This window comes from Ornithodoros turicata, chromosome 1 (genome assembly GCF_037126465.1).
Source record: "Ornithodoros turicata isolate Travis chromosome 1, ASM3712646v1, whole genome shotgun sequence".
In the NCBI taxonomy this organism is placed as follows: Eukaryota; Metazoa; Arthropoda; class Arachnida; order Ixodida; family Argasidae; genus Ornithodoros; species Ornithodoros turicata.
In genome coordinates, this window is record NC_088201.1 from 210,408,295 (window position 1) to 210,421,409 (window position 13,115).

The 13,115-nt window shown below is 47.1% G+C and overlaps 1 protein-coding gene across 6 annotated transcripts in view; it reads left to right on the forward strand.

Annotated features, from left to right (window-relative positions):
- LOC135379018 (zinc finger protein 808-like) overlaps positions 1-7,440 on the forward strand; it is a 33,959-nt gene extending 26,519 nt beyond the window's left edge. For all 6 annotated transcript variants that reach the window (XM_064612259.1, XM_064612257.1, XM_064612260.1 and 3 more), the window contains one exon: positions 5,801-7,440. In XM_064612259.1, coding sequence (XP_064468329.1) covers positions 5,801-6,816 — 1,016 coding nt within the window. In that variant the 3' untranslated portion in view covers positions 6,817-7,440. The remainder of the gene's footprint in view (positions 1-5,800) is intronic.
- The last annotated feature ends 5,675 nt before the right edge of the window (positions 7,441-13,115 follow it).

Below are 13,115 nucleotides of genomic sequence, written 5' to 3' on the forward strand. Positions count from 1 at the left end.
CTTCCCTAGTGAGCCCGTTACCAGTCAAGACGTCATCTGCGGAGATCTTGAGACTACACATTGTATCCCCGTGCTGAACTTGGTCTACCGCAGCACTGCCGGTGATTTTCGTTCTGCAGGCTTCCGCGGTTTGACACTGAATCTGAATTGCGGAGCAGTCACTTCATGCCAGTACAACGAATTCATGGTTGTCGCTGTGTTGTCTTCCGTCGTTCAAGAGATGCCTGAAAAGCTTCTGCTATGGATCTTTCTGGATTGTCTTGCACAAATCGTGTAGTGTTCAAGGCATAAATTGAGAAGTTACTCGTCAAAAAGAACTCGTTACAAGTTAAGTTACCGTGTGCAAAATGTAACTAAATTAATGACGAAGTTCTTCAGCCCGAAATGTAACTCGCAGTTACTGAGTTACTCAAAAAAAAGAACGAGTTACTTCCAAGTTACTTAGGACACAAAGTAGCAGGTGCAGCGCGCGTGAGCAGTTGAGTTAGACCTTGAGTTGCCTGCGGAGGAGTGCAACACGCTTAGATCGTTTTCGTTTATGTCCAACAATAGACCTCTCCCTGTTTGTAAACAAATGACGTCATAGTGTTCGACAGCGCCACAAATTTGGTAGAATTGAACTGCGCTCGAAGCTAGAGGTGAACAAGGTCGCGGCCCAAAGCCACGGTCATGAGGGGATTACATTATGGAACCCTGCCCTCTTCTTCCGGTTTGTTTCGGTTTTAGTTTGTCTGCCAATGTCATGGTGACGTTTCTCTGGTAGAGGTCTATTCGAACGCTTTGCATCTTACTCCATGTGGGCGCACAATGGTTCAGCTTCATTTCAATGGCAGCGGTTCTTACTTCGTGAATAAAATACTGTCATCGATTGAATATCACGTTTTATGGCAAAAAATGCCACGAAGGAACCGGAGAGAAAGCAAGAAAATATGTGGACGTGAGTGAAAAGAGAGTTAAAAGTAACTTGGAACTTAAGTTACTTTGGCAAAGTTACCTGAAAAAGGAAGGAGTTCCTCTGAAAGTTACCACGGCGCAAAAGTACCGAGTTAAGTTACAAGTTACCAAAAAAAGGAACTTAGTTACAGTAACGAGTTACCTCGAACTCGGGTTCAAGGTAGGCCTTGTCGCAGTCATTGAGGTACCTCTTGAACCTTCCGGAACCTTGCTAGCGTGAACTTGAGCTGTTGCTATCATCTTCAGATACATGTCGTAGCTCTCTGCTTCGGTTTTTCGATGTCGTCCAAGTCTATAATGGCTGATACCTGTTCGTCCAGATAACGGAGCTCTTAGGTGTGACGGGTTTTAGTAGCGTGAGCTTCAGCTGCAGGATCTTGTAAGAACGAATTTCCTGGAGAGATGCTATCATCTCCGAAGTAAGCTTCGCGACCCTTTCACGGACAGGTTCTCTTAGCTGATTGAGACGATCCATGAGGGCACGTCCAGTTGCCAAATGCTTTCCTGAATCGTGTTCTTCCCGGGTTTCGACACCAAAATGTAAGCAATCGGACAACTGGTCACGGACGTTGTGCTTCGTTAAAGGAGTACAGAGGGCCATCCAAAACAATTTCAGATTAAGACATCTTATGAAAGTGTGTGTGTCATTATACAGAATAGCGCAAAAGGTTTTGATGTGTGCAATTTGTTTCCCAGAAAAAAAACTCACATAAACATAGCTCCGCGCGTTCACCCTTAACTCACCACTCCAGCTATAATGAGAATGAGGAGGTATGATGGCACGTCACCGATGACGGCATAAGGAGGCTCGTTCTGGTTTGCCGGTCAGTGGGGGTCAGCGCCTTGTCCCTTTGCTGCCGTAAACCTGTTTTGCCAGTTTTCCCGGAGAATTGGGGATAGAAGGAGCGGCCGAAGCATTACCGAGCAAGGAGAAAGGCTTTATCAGAACCCTGAACAGCCGAGTAGCAGACAACATTTCTCCAGGCCAATCAGCGAGCGTTCTCCTTATAGCGTCAGCGCGAGGTTCCAGGCAGATCACAGGCTGGTACTGCTCTTCAACACCGTTGCGCACGGTCGCTTTTTGCGGCGTATTTTATGTTCAGTTTCCGCGATAATTATGACTCTGTGGTGTAAATTACTTCGCATGGTGCATCTTACTGGCCTACTTAAAGTTTTATAGGAAGAAAACTGGGTGTTAAAAATGACTTCTGTGCTACTTTAATGGTCATGAATCGAATGTAAGACGCGTGTGATCCTCGACGTAACTTCGTCGTCGTCGTTGTCCAACACACTCCCTGCCACGGAGTAAGAAGACTAGGAGATGAAACTTCACTCTCTCCCGCGACCAGAGTATGTACCAGAAGCGCGCGCTCCGTGGCCCGGCCCGCAGTGCCATCTGTTGCACGAGGACGCAGAATTTCCGAAGCATGCGGTCACGTGATACTGTCGCTTCTCCGGCGGCGTGGCTAAAACACGTGAAAACACGTTAATGAAACGCTAGAAAAGAAGAAAAGGATGAAACGCTTACTCGATCATCGTGCTCCTGTCATCTGCTCAACAGAACCCAGAGGCAAGAGAATGAAATTGTTTTTCGTTGGTTTCGCTAAACAGGAAAGCACTATGTAGTTGACAAGCGCGACCTTTATTGCCAAGACAAACATCGTTCACGTTCATCAGTTTGTCTTCGTCCGTAGAGGCTGCCGTACAACTCGCGAAAAGCACTGCTTTCCCCATAGCCTTCCATGTAAAAGCGCAAAATGGAAGACAGTGCCGTGACAGTGCAATGGAAGATCTGTCACATAAAGTCAGCAACTGCCTTTTTTCTCTCCCCCCCAACGTGACAGTCTCTGGTCGCGCGCTGGCGCTTGTTTCTATGAGCAGTTTCACCTCCTAGTCTTCTTACTCCATGCTCCCGGTGCCAAGGGTGAGACGATAGCTACGATACAATATCCATAAACACGAAACGTATAACACAAATAACAAAAAACGATGTACAAAAGCGAGATGTCTTCAGTCGGGCTCTAACAGTAGTCCTACAGGTTGTGAGAAGACCTGGTGGCCCTGCGACCCCACACGGACGTTCGGATGAAGACGTCGCAGCAAGACAAAGTCAGAAGAAGAGTCCCACCTACGAAGCCTGATAGGATGTAGACTTACATGAACAAACGCACGTGTATTGCTTTTCTGCTTCACAAGGGTGGCGTTAGTTTAGTTGGAGCAACCCGAACAGCAATGTCACTCGAAGAGGTCGTAGGATGTCCGCCGTCGTAGACGTCGGAAGGGTCTATCAAAGTCATGGTTGGATGTAGCGTCTCCTTCAACGATGCGGTAAAGGACACTTCACGATTTCGCTGATTCGTGAGATGTTCGAATGCTTCCCTAGTGAGCCCGTTACCAGTCAAGACGTCATCTGCGGAGATCTTGAGACTACACATTGTATCCCCGTGCTGAACTTGGTCTACCGCAGCACTGCCGGTGATTTTCGTTCTGCAGGCTTCCGCGGTTTGACACTGAATCTGAATTGCGGAGCAGTCACTTCATGCCAGTACAACGAATTCATGGTTGTCGCTGTGTTGTCTTCCGTCGTTCAAGAGATGCCTGAAAAGCTTCTGCTATGGATCTTTCTGGATTGTCTTGCACAAATCGTGTAGTGTTCAAGGCATAAATTGAGAAGTTACTCGTCAAAAAGAACTCGTTACAAGTTAAGTTACCGTGTGCAAAATGTAACTAAATTAATGACGAAGTTCTTCAGCCCGAAATGTAACTCGCAGTTACTGAGTTACTCAAAAAAAAGAACGAGTTACTTCCAAGTTACTTAGGACACAAAGTAGCAGGTGCAGCGCGCGTGAGCAGTTGAGTTAGACCTTGAGTTGCCTGCGGAGGAGTGCAACACGCTTAGATCGTTTTCGTTTATGTCCAACAATAGACCTCTCCCTGTTTGTAAACAAATGACGTCATAGTGTTCGACAGCGCCACAAATTTGGTAGAATTGAACTGCGCTCGAAGCTAGAGGTGAACAAGGTCGCGGCCCAAAGCCACGGTCATGAGGGGATTACATTATGGAACCCTGCCCTCTTCTTCCGGTTTGTTTCGGTTTTAGTTTGTCTGCCAATGTCATGGTGACGTTTCTCTGGTAGAGGTCTATTCGAACGCTTTGCATCTTACTCCATGTGGGCGCACAATGGTTCAGCTTCATTTCAATGGCAGCGGTTCTTACTTCGTGAATAAAATACTGTCATCGATTGAATATCACGTTTTATGGCAAAAAATGCCACGAAGGAACCGGAGAGAAAGCAAGAAAATATGTGGACGTGAGTGAAAAGAGAGTTAAAAGTAACTTGGAACTTAAGTTACTTTGGCAAAGTTACCTGAAAAAGGAAGGAGTTCCTCTGAAAGTTACCACGGCGCAAAAGTACCGAGTTAAGTTACAAGTTACCAAAAAAAGGAACTTAGTTACAGTAACGAGTTACCTCGAACTCGGGTTCAAGGTAGGCCTTGTCGCAGTCATTGAGGTACCTCTTGAACCTTCCGGAACCTTGCTAGCGTGAACTTGAGCTGTTGCTATCATCTTCAGATACATGTCGTAGCTCTCTGCTTCGGTTTTTCGATGTCGTCCAAGTCTATAATGGCTGATACCTGTTCGTCCAGATAACGGAGCTCTTAGGTGTGACGGGTTTTAGTAGCGTGAGCTTCAGCTGCAGGATCTTGTAAGAACGAATTTCCTGGAGAGATGCTATCATCTCCGAAGTAAGCTTCGCGACCCTTTCACGGACAGGTTCTCTTAGCTGATTGAGACGATCCATGAGGGCACGTCCAGTTGCCAAATGCTTTCCTGAATCGTGTTCTTCCCGGGTTTCGACACCAAAATGTAAGCAATCGGACAACTGGTCACGGACGTTGTGCTTCGTTAAAGGAGTACAGAGGGCCATCCAAAACAATTTCAGATTAAGACATCTTATGAAAGTGTGTGTGTCATTATACAGAATAGCGCAAAAGGTTTTGATGTGTGCAATTTGTTTCCCAGAAAAAAAACTCACATAAACATAGCTCCGTGCGTTCACCCTTAACTCACCACTCCAGCTATAATGAGAATGAGGAGGTATGATGGCACGTCACCGATGACGGCATAAGGAGGCTCGTTCTGGTTTGCCGGTCAGTGGGGGTCAGCGCCTTGTCCCTTTGCTGCCGTAAACCTGTTTTGCCAGTTTTCCCGGAGAATTGGGGATAGAAGGAGCGGCCGAAGCATTACCGAGCAAGGAGAAAGGCTTTATCAGAACCCTGAACAGCCGAGTAGCAGACAACATTTCTCCAGGCCAATCAGCGAGCGTTCTCCTTATAGCGTCAGCGCGAGGTTCCAGGCAGATCACAGGCTGGTACTGCTCTTCAACACCGTTGCGCACGGTCGCTTTTTGCGGCGTATTTTATGTTCAGTTTCCGCGATAATTATGACTCTGTGGTGTAAATTACTTCGCATGGTGCATCTTACTGGCCTACTTAAAGTTTTATAGGAAGAAAACTGGGTGTTAAAAATGACTTCTGTGCTACTTTAATGGTCATGAATCGAATGTAAGACGCGTGTGATCCTCGATGTAACTTCGTTGTCGTCGTTTTCCAACAGGAACTTTAACTTTATAAGGCGATGAAGCATGCGTCAGCGACAGAAATCGTAAGGGGTGGCGTCCGAGAGTATACGTCATGGCAGTTTTTGTTTTGTCCGTTTTAGTCTTGTGGCTATTTTTGTGCAGTAGTATTGTGCTTTCATTCTGTGAGCAAGTATTGTACTTGCGTTAGTATAGTAGAGTACAAAGTTGTCTGCACTCTCAATGCCTGATTTCTGGAATTTCAGGAGCAAAAGAAAGCACTGGTATGCTCCCTCTTAACGACAAGCTCGGAGGCGCTTCTGATCATGCATCTTCAGGTTCTACTTCTTCAAATGCACCGTTCAAGATCTGCACGGAACCGTTCGAGCCACAATTAGAAAACACTGCACAAGTCACTACGAACAGTCTGCCCACGGAGCAGCCTTCAGATCAGACTGAGACTCAACAGGGAAGCAAACTGTTGATGTTTGGCCACCAGGGAGACAAACTGTACACGTGCGACGTTTGTTCAGCTACGTGCATTGACGTTGGCCACTTGGAAGTTCACCCGAAAACTGGCGAAACAAAGACATTTTCCTGCAACACATGTTCCGCGACATTCCTTCGTGCGCCGACTCTGCGAGTGCGTGCAGACCGTCCCGCCGGAGAAGGGAGCTCCTACAAGTGCAATCTCTACCCTGCGGAGGTCAGCCGCAGTATGCACCCACGGCGTAACAAGCGCGCCCACACAGGCAAGAAGCGCTACAAGTGCGATCTCTGTCCTGCAGACTTCAGCCGCCACACGAGCCTCTGGAATCACAAGCAGATCCACAGAGGCAGGCGGTACAAGTGCGACCTTTGTCCTGCACACTTCAGCCGAAGCGCAGCCCTGGTGTACCACAAGCGAAAACACACTGGCGAGAAGCTCTATAAGTGCGACCTCTGTCCTGCGGCCTTCACCCAGGGAGCAGTGCTGCTGTATCACAGGCGAATGCACACGGGCGAGAAGCCCTTCAAGTGCCATCTCTGTCCTGCAGAATTCACCCGAAGCACAAACCTGTCGTGTCACAGGCGAACACACACCGGCGAGAAGCCCTTCAAGTGCGATCTCTGTCCTGCCGAATTCACCCGTAACGCTAACCTGTCGTATCACAAGCGTAAGCACAGGGTCGAGAAGCCGAACAAGTGTGACCTCTGCCCTGCAGAATTCAGCCACGACACTAACCTGTTGTATAGCAGTCGAAAAACGTATGCGCGAAAAGCCCTAAAGTCTGACCTCTGACCACATGGGACTCCACTGTGCACCATGCAAGCCAGCACGCATGAGAATGACCGTGAGGATGAAACTGGTGGTGAACTTGAGTGTGGCTGACAATGTTTGTTACAGAATTGCGCTTTGGCTGGGCCTGGAGAATGGCTTTGGTCAGGTTGTTGCTCTCCGAGAGGCAGCAATTGTGGCTCTTTGTCATCGTTCCTTTGACTCCCCCTGCGGGTCGTGATCGTATGTGTGTGTCCTTGTACGTCATTGACTACAGCAACCTGGTTCTAAAGGAGAGTCGCCGCGAATTCACTTTCGACCACCTCTACTCTGGAATCCTGGATTCTGAGAGCAGCAGGTCACTGTCACGGGGTAACACCACAAGAGCCAGTTAGCAACGTACCGTATCTGCAGGATTGTAACGTGCCCCCGATTGTAACGCCCGGGGGAATTTAGCGAGAAAAATCGCCAAAAAAAGTTATACAGTCAACCCTCGATTGATGAACACCCTCGGTTCCCCGAAAAATCGTTCTTAAATCGAGGGATTCATAAATCGAAAATTCAGTGAGTACTATCGAGCAAATGGAACAGTATTTCCGAGATGGGATTGTGTGTATAATGCAATACATTGTTTAGTTTTGCTTTGGACCATGCCTTCCGCTGTGTCAATCTTGGAAAGAAGAGATGTCAGCACATTTGCACTCAACTGGTCTCGGATTTCCTCTGGGATTTTTAACCTACGTTTATTAATCTCCGGGTGCCAGCGGACACCTTATTCATCAATTGAGGTCAGGAACACTTCTGCAAAAAACCGTTTGTTGTTCGGATTTCGAGGGGTTAAGAATACCTGGAAAACGTTTTTTCTGTTCAGGTGCCATTCATAAGGCCACGAATAATCCCTCTAAGGTTTCTGTTGGCCTCGTAACGATCCGTTCATAAATTGGCAGCAAAAACTCCTAGTTGGTTCCCAGAAATTCCATTCATTATTCGAATATCGAGGTTCATATAACGAAGAAAAAGTGCATGTAAAAAGTTTGGTTCCTCGTGCTAGTGTTCATAAAACGAGGGAATTCATAAATCGACATCTGAACTGAGGGTGCAAGATACACGGACAAAGAACGGAGAAATAGACAGGACGGGCGCTAACTTCCAACTAAGTTTATTCAAGAAGATGAGCAAAAAGCAGCACACGTGTGACTTTCTCGGCGCACCGGTTCTGAGGAAGATCACTTCCTTTTCAGTTAGAGATACAGAAGGTTTGCTAACGCATACATCTTGATGGTTATTTATCTTTTCTGCTTCTATTATTTCCCTTGTTAGTTAGCGCCCGTCCTGTCTGTTTCTCCCTTCTTTGTCCGTATATCTTGCGTTCTCAGTTCAGATGTCTCATTACCAACTAGCCCAATCCTCAACCGTTCTCATAAATCGAGGGTTGACTGTATACCAATTCTGGCATGCAGATATGAATGAAATAGGAGGCCAAACACGTTTTTATGACTAGAAACGTACAACACACTCTTCATTCAACTTCACTGTCCGAAAGTCAACTGACCACAGGTAATCGTCCTCGCCTGCCGTCCATGGAATTGGAAATTGCGCACTTTTTTTTTTTAATGAACGAACCATCATCAACTGTTCAAGTGCACGTTGAATGGCTGCTGTTGCGAGGTCACCCCTGCACACGTTTGCGCCCCTGTACCCCTGCACGCGCCAAAGACGCGGCTCGGTTCTCATCTCGGCCTGTCGATAGAATCGCCTTCCGCTTGAACGACGCTTCGTAATGCCGTCTTCGCTGCATTGCGCAAATAAGTCATAAACCAGCCAAATCACGTGTAAAAATCTGTCACACACAGCGGGGCATCTGGTATGTCGATGGTGGGAGCTCTTGGAGTGTGCTCTGTGGGATGTTCAGGTCTCTATACAGAGTGTTCAAAATTAAGCTTTCACGAGCACTACGCAAGCACAGCGATGACAGGAAACCGGATGATAACTTTACGCTACTTGTGTAAGAAACAGGTGCTGCTAATTATGTAGCACCTGTTTCTTACTCAAGGAACAGAAAAAGTAGCACCACTTTTCTTTTGTTCGCCTATTTATAAAGTGCTAGTGAAAGCTTAATTTTGAACACCCTGTATATAGTAGTAGGTCGTGGTTTGAGCATCGTAGAAGTCATAAGGAGGATTTTTATGATTTCTGTGTTGAGCATAGACGAAGATTACACCTCGCGGTGCACTATGAGACGACTCGAAGCTATGCGTTAATACTGTACGATTAAATGGCATATCGAGAGCTAGAAAGTGGAGCATGTTTTCTTTACCTCAAAACACAATGTAACTCATCGGCTGTCACGACGTGTCACATTAGCGAATATGTGCTTGGAAGTACTGCATTCTTCATGCAGTGTTTACTTTGCATTCTGGCTCAGAACCAGAGGAAACCTTAAAGCAGTTACCGGCAATGATAACGAGGCTAAAAAATCGAATGGTGTCTTGCAAGTTGAAAGTAACCGTGATTGGTCAGCCTAGCTGGGCGATTCCACGCGAAATGATCCGGCGGACCTGCTCGGCCCTCACAAAACTATCGCGAATTTTTTTTTAGCAATCCCTAATAGTGCAAAACGACACACCACGAAACATTTCTTCCCAAATCTCAATGTGGCGGGTGCTACACACGAGCAAAGTTCGCAGCACTGGCGAAAACCGTGCCTGGCGTGAACGGCAGCTGCGGCTCATAGAAGGCACCTAGAACTGTGCGGTTTTCTTTTGCGTATAGAGGAAACCATGCTTTACACAGCGTTCAAATCCCGGTTGTCGTGCTGTACTCGGTGCTGGTATACAAAGGCTGGAAGTTTCGCAATTTTCCTCCTACTTGGCGATTTTTTTTTTTGTGGAAAATCAAACCATTAAATTTTAATGAATATTTTTCCCTGACAAGATCTCGTGGAATACTTCAACAGGAAAAATCGCAAGATACGTAATTGTTGTAGTCATTGCAGGAAAAAACGAGGAAGTATGCGATTTTTCCAAAATTTGCTACAATCGAGCGTAAAACACGCAATGAAGAGGTCGGAAGAGACGCCTGAAACCAACGCAGTTTTATAGAACGAGCCTTCCTCTACAACATATTGAATATTCTCGAGGGTGTTTTTTCGTATACCAGAAAAAATTATTTTTTTGTAGTAGAGGGTATTACTGCCACTGACCCACGTTGCATGTATCCGGTGGGGTGCTATATTTGTTTCTTGGGCTCCCGTTTTAATTCTTCGTATTTCCGATTATTTTTTTTTCTGGTTGGTTTTCAATAATATGACAACCACCCGGACCAAAGGAACATGGCTCCAGTTGAGCGCTGTGGAGTTCCAATGGAGCTCTCACTGCGAAACACAGCGCCTGTGGCCGTTGTGTCCCCTACGTACAGTCAGCATTGACAGACATGGACGAAATTAACGGCGGAAAAGGTGGGTAAGGAAATTGATTAAATGCATGATGTTCCGGTTAAATCGCCAGGCTCCCTAAATGACTCCTAAAAAAAGCTAAATAATTTGCGAACGGGGGCACCAATATCGAAGAATTTTCTTTTTTGTACAAGTATCTGTCCGATACCTCTTACAAGCTGTTCTCCGTGTGAATGAGTGGGAGGCGCTCGTTATATAAATAGAAATACAGATTAGATTCGTGAAAATCGTAATTTCTAAAGCAGGGTGCCGTTTGCATCAAAATTGGTATACCCCTTTGGGGACCTTCAGTGGGAAACTTTTAGTGAAAAATCTGCCACCAAAAGGGGTCATTTGTCTGAGTAATTAATTGGTTTCGGTTGACATAGTTCTGTTGCGGCGGGCCGCGATGAAGCGCAAAAGGACGCTCACTTCCTTTTCCGCCAATGGATTACGTGTTCTTGAGCAGGGTGTCGGAGCGAACCGAAAAACGAAAAAAAACGCTATTTTGGTGCGAACCGGAACGGAATCGAAACCGTATACGTTTTTTTCGCTCAGGAGGGAAACCGAAAAATATATTTAACGGTTTTCGGTGCAAGAAAAAACTTCGCCGGTTTGGTCTACGGATAGGCGAATGAAACAGACGTCGTGTGCTCTGAAGTTATGTCATGGATACTATACGAGGGTTACGGTTACGGTGGAATGTATGTCTGCATACTATGACCCTTAGGCTCCCTTTGTAATGGTTTATCGTTCGCGCACGCACACAGACTTAGAGGTACATTAGGCCCTCTAGCAATGTGCCGTAGTGGTCGTTTTAATTTGATCCCCGCAAACTCTCCTCAACTAAACAGTGACCCAAGGGGGCTGCATAACGGCTACTTTATCGATAATGTCGCGCAACGCGTCCCTTGTTGGAGTGCAGCTAAGTTGAATACATTTATGTATACGAGAGGGAAAGCCCGTGCGAAGTGGCAGCTCTTTTGTGGACAGGACACGAAGAAAATAAAACGGAGCCGTCGAGCGCGTTTGTGAGTGAAGGTGTTCCTCGATTTGCATCCTACTCGTGCGGTGGTGCTTGCTGGCTAGACAGACATTCGGATGGGACGCGATCGCTCCAATCCAGCAAGAAAGTACTTTACGTATGACATCACGACAAACAAGTCCGTTTGTAGCATGTGTTTCAAGAAAGGAGAAAGCCCATTTGAACAGACAGTAACCTACAGGAACCAGGAGCTACCAATTTCACAGCTGTCTATTCATATTAAATACCATGTATGCGGAATAAACGGGTTTACATTTTGTAACATTGATTTTTTTATGGGGATGAATATTCCCCGCAGAAGCGGAACTGGTTAAAAACCGGTATGAACCGTTATTTTTTTGCTCCGGAGCAGAACCGGTACCGGATCGTTTATGATGTAACCGGAACGAAAAACGTTTCGGTTCGACACCCTGTTCTTGAGCATACTTCTCAACAGGGAGTGCTGAAGGAAAAGTAACAGCGTCAGACAGGCCTCGCCAGTCCCCCCACCCCGCTTATCTGACTGATATGCGCCCCCTTTCTCGTTATAATCGCACGGACCAAACACAGTGAATCACACAGTAGTACCTTGATATCGCGTACCTTCCACTTTTCCCTCAGCGCTCCCCGTTGCGAAGGGAGCTCAAGAGCACGTAATTTATTTGTGGATAAGGGAGCGGAAGAGCATCCTTTGCCGAAAGGGGTGGTACCCATTTGAATGACGGAGCCTGCTTTAGAAGTTACGTTTTTCAGGAAACTCCTTCATTAAACCATGGGCGCCTCCAGGGGCGGATCTAGGATTTTTCCGAGGGGGGGGGGGGGGGGTCCGCTATGGACAAGTTCCAGGTGCATGCTGGGATTGGTATATTGAACCCCATGTTTAAGTCTGGAATTGAGGGGGGTCCGGACCCCTGGACCCGCCCCCCCCCCAGATCCGCGCCTGGGCGCCTCCCACTTACACACAATGCGCAGCTATAGGTGGTATCAGGTAAAAACTTGAAAAAAAAAAAGAAAAAGAAAAGGAAGTCCTTCGATGGTGCACCCGCTCGCAAATTATTTAGCCCAGGAATTTAAAACACCCTGAGTAATGAATAACTCGAGGCCACACCGTGACGCCGTCGCTGGTGGCCTCATTCGTAGGTCCGAGGTTTTCACACCAATATCCTGTTCCTTGTCTCCACTCCCGAACCCCCGACGACTGAAAACCACTTTCGTGATGTGGACGCCAACGAGGGTGTCTTTACATACGACTATTTACGCGTTTGACATTTGGTAACCATAAGACAGGGAATCTGGTGGGCTCGCGATGTAATGTTTCCACACACTCGTATTGGAAACGGACCAGTGTTGTTCTGCTGATAGGAGACCGCCGTTCCATTCTGCGACGCCTCGTGACACCCCTGGCTTGGCGCCAATGGACAGCCGACATTCTCACCCCCCCCCCCCCCCCCCCCATATGTTGAGAAGAGTTGATCCAGCGCTCGCTTTCCGCATGCCACGAAACATCTCTCGTCAAGATGCTGCATTAATCCACCGAATGCGCCTCGATGTGGCCTTTACAGCTCAGTGGCGTTACCGCTTGAGACAAGTTTGACTCTCCCACCTGCTGCCACTGTCGTACTCTTGAGGATTTGGAGCACATTCTTCTTCATTGCCCCACTACCAACCTTCCCGAACCGCACTCTCCGAGTCTCTCCGTCAGCTGGACTCTCGCCCCTTCTCCCTATCGAAATTGCTTGGTCCCTAGCCCAATCCAGCCCAGCAACGATCTGCGCAAAAAGCTCTTTTGATAATTCTGGACACCATCGGACTTCGATCGTTGTTGTGAAGGGGCTCGTTATTTTATTCCCCACATCCTCACCAGCA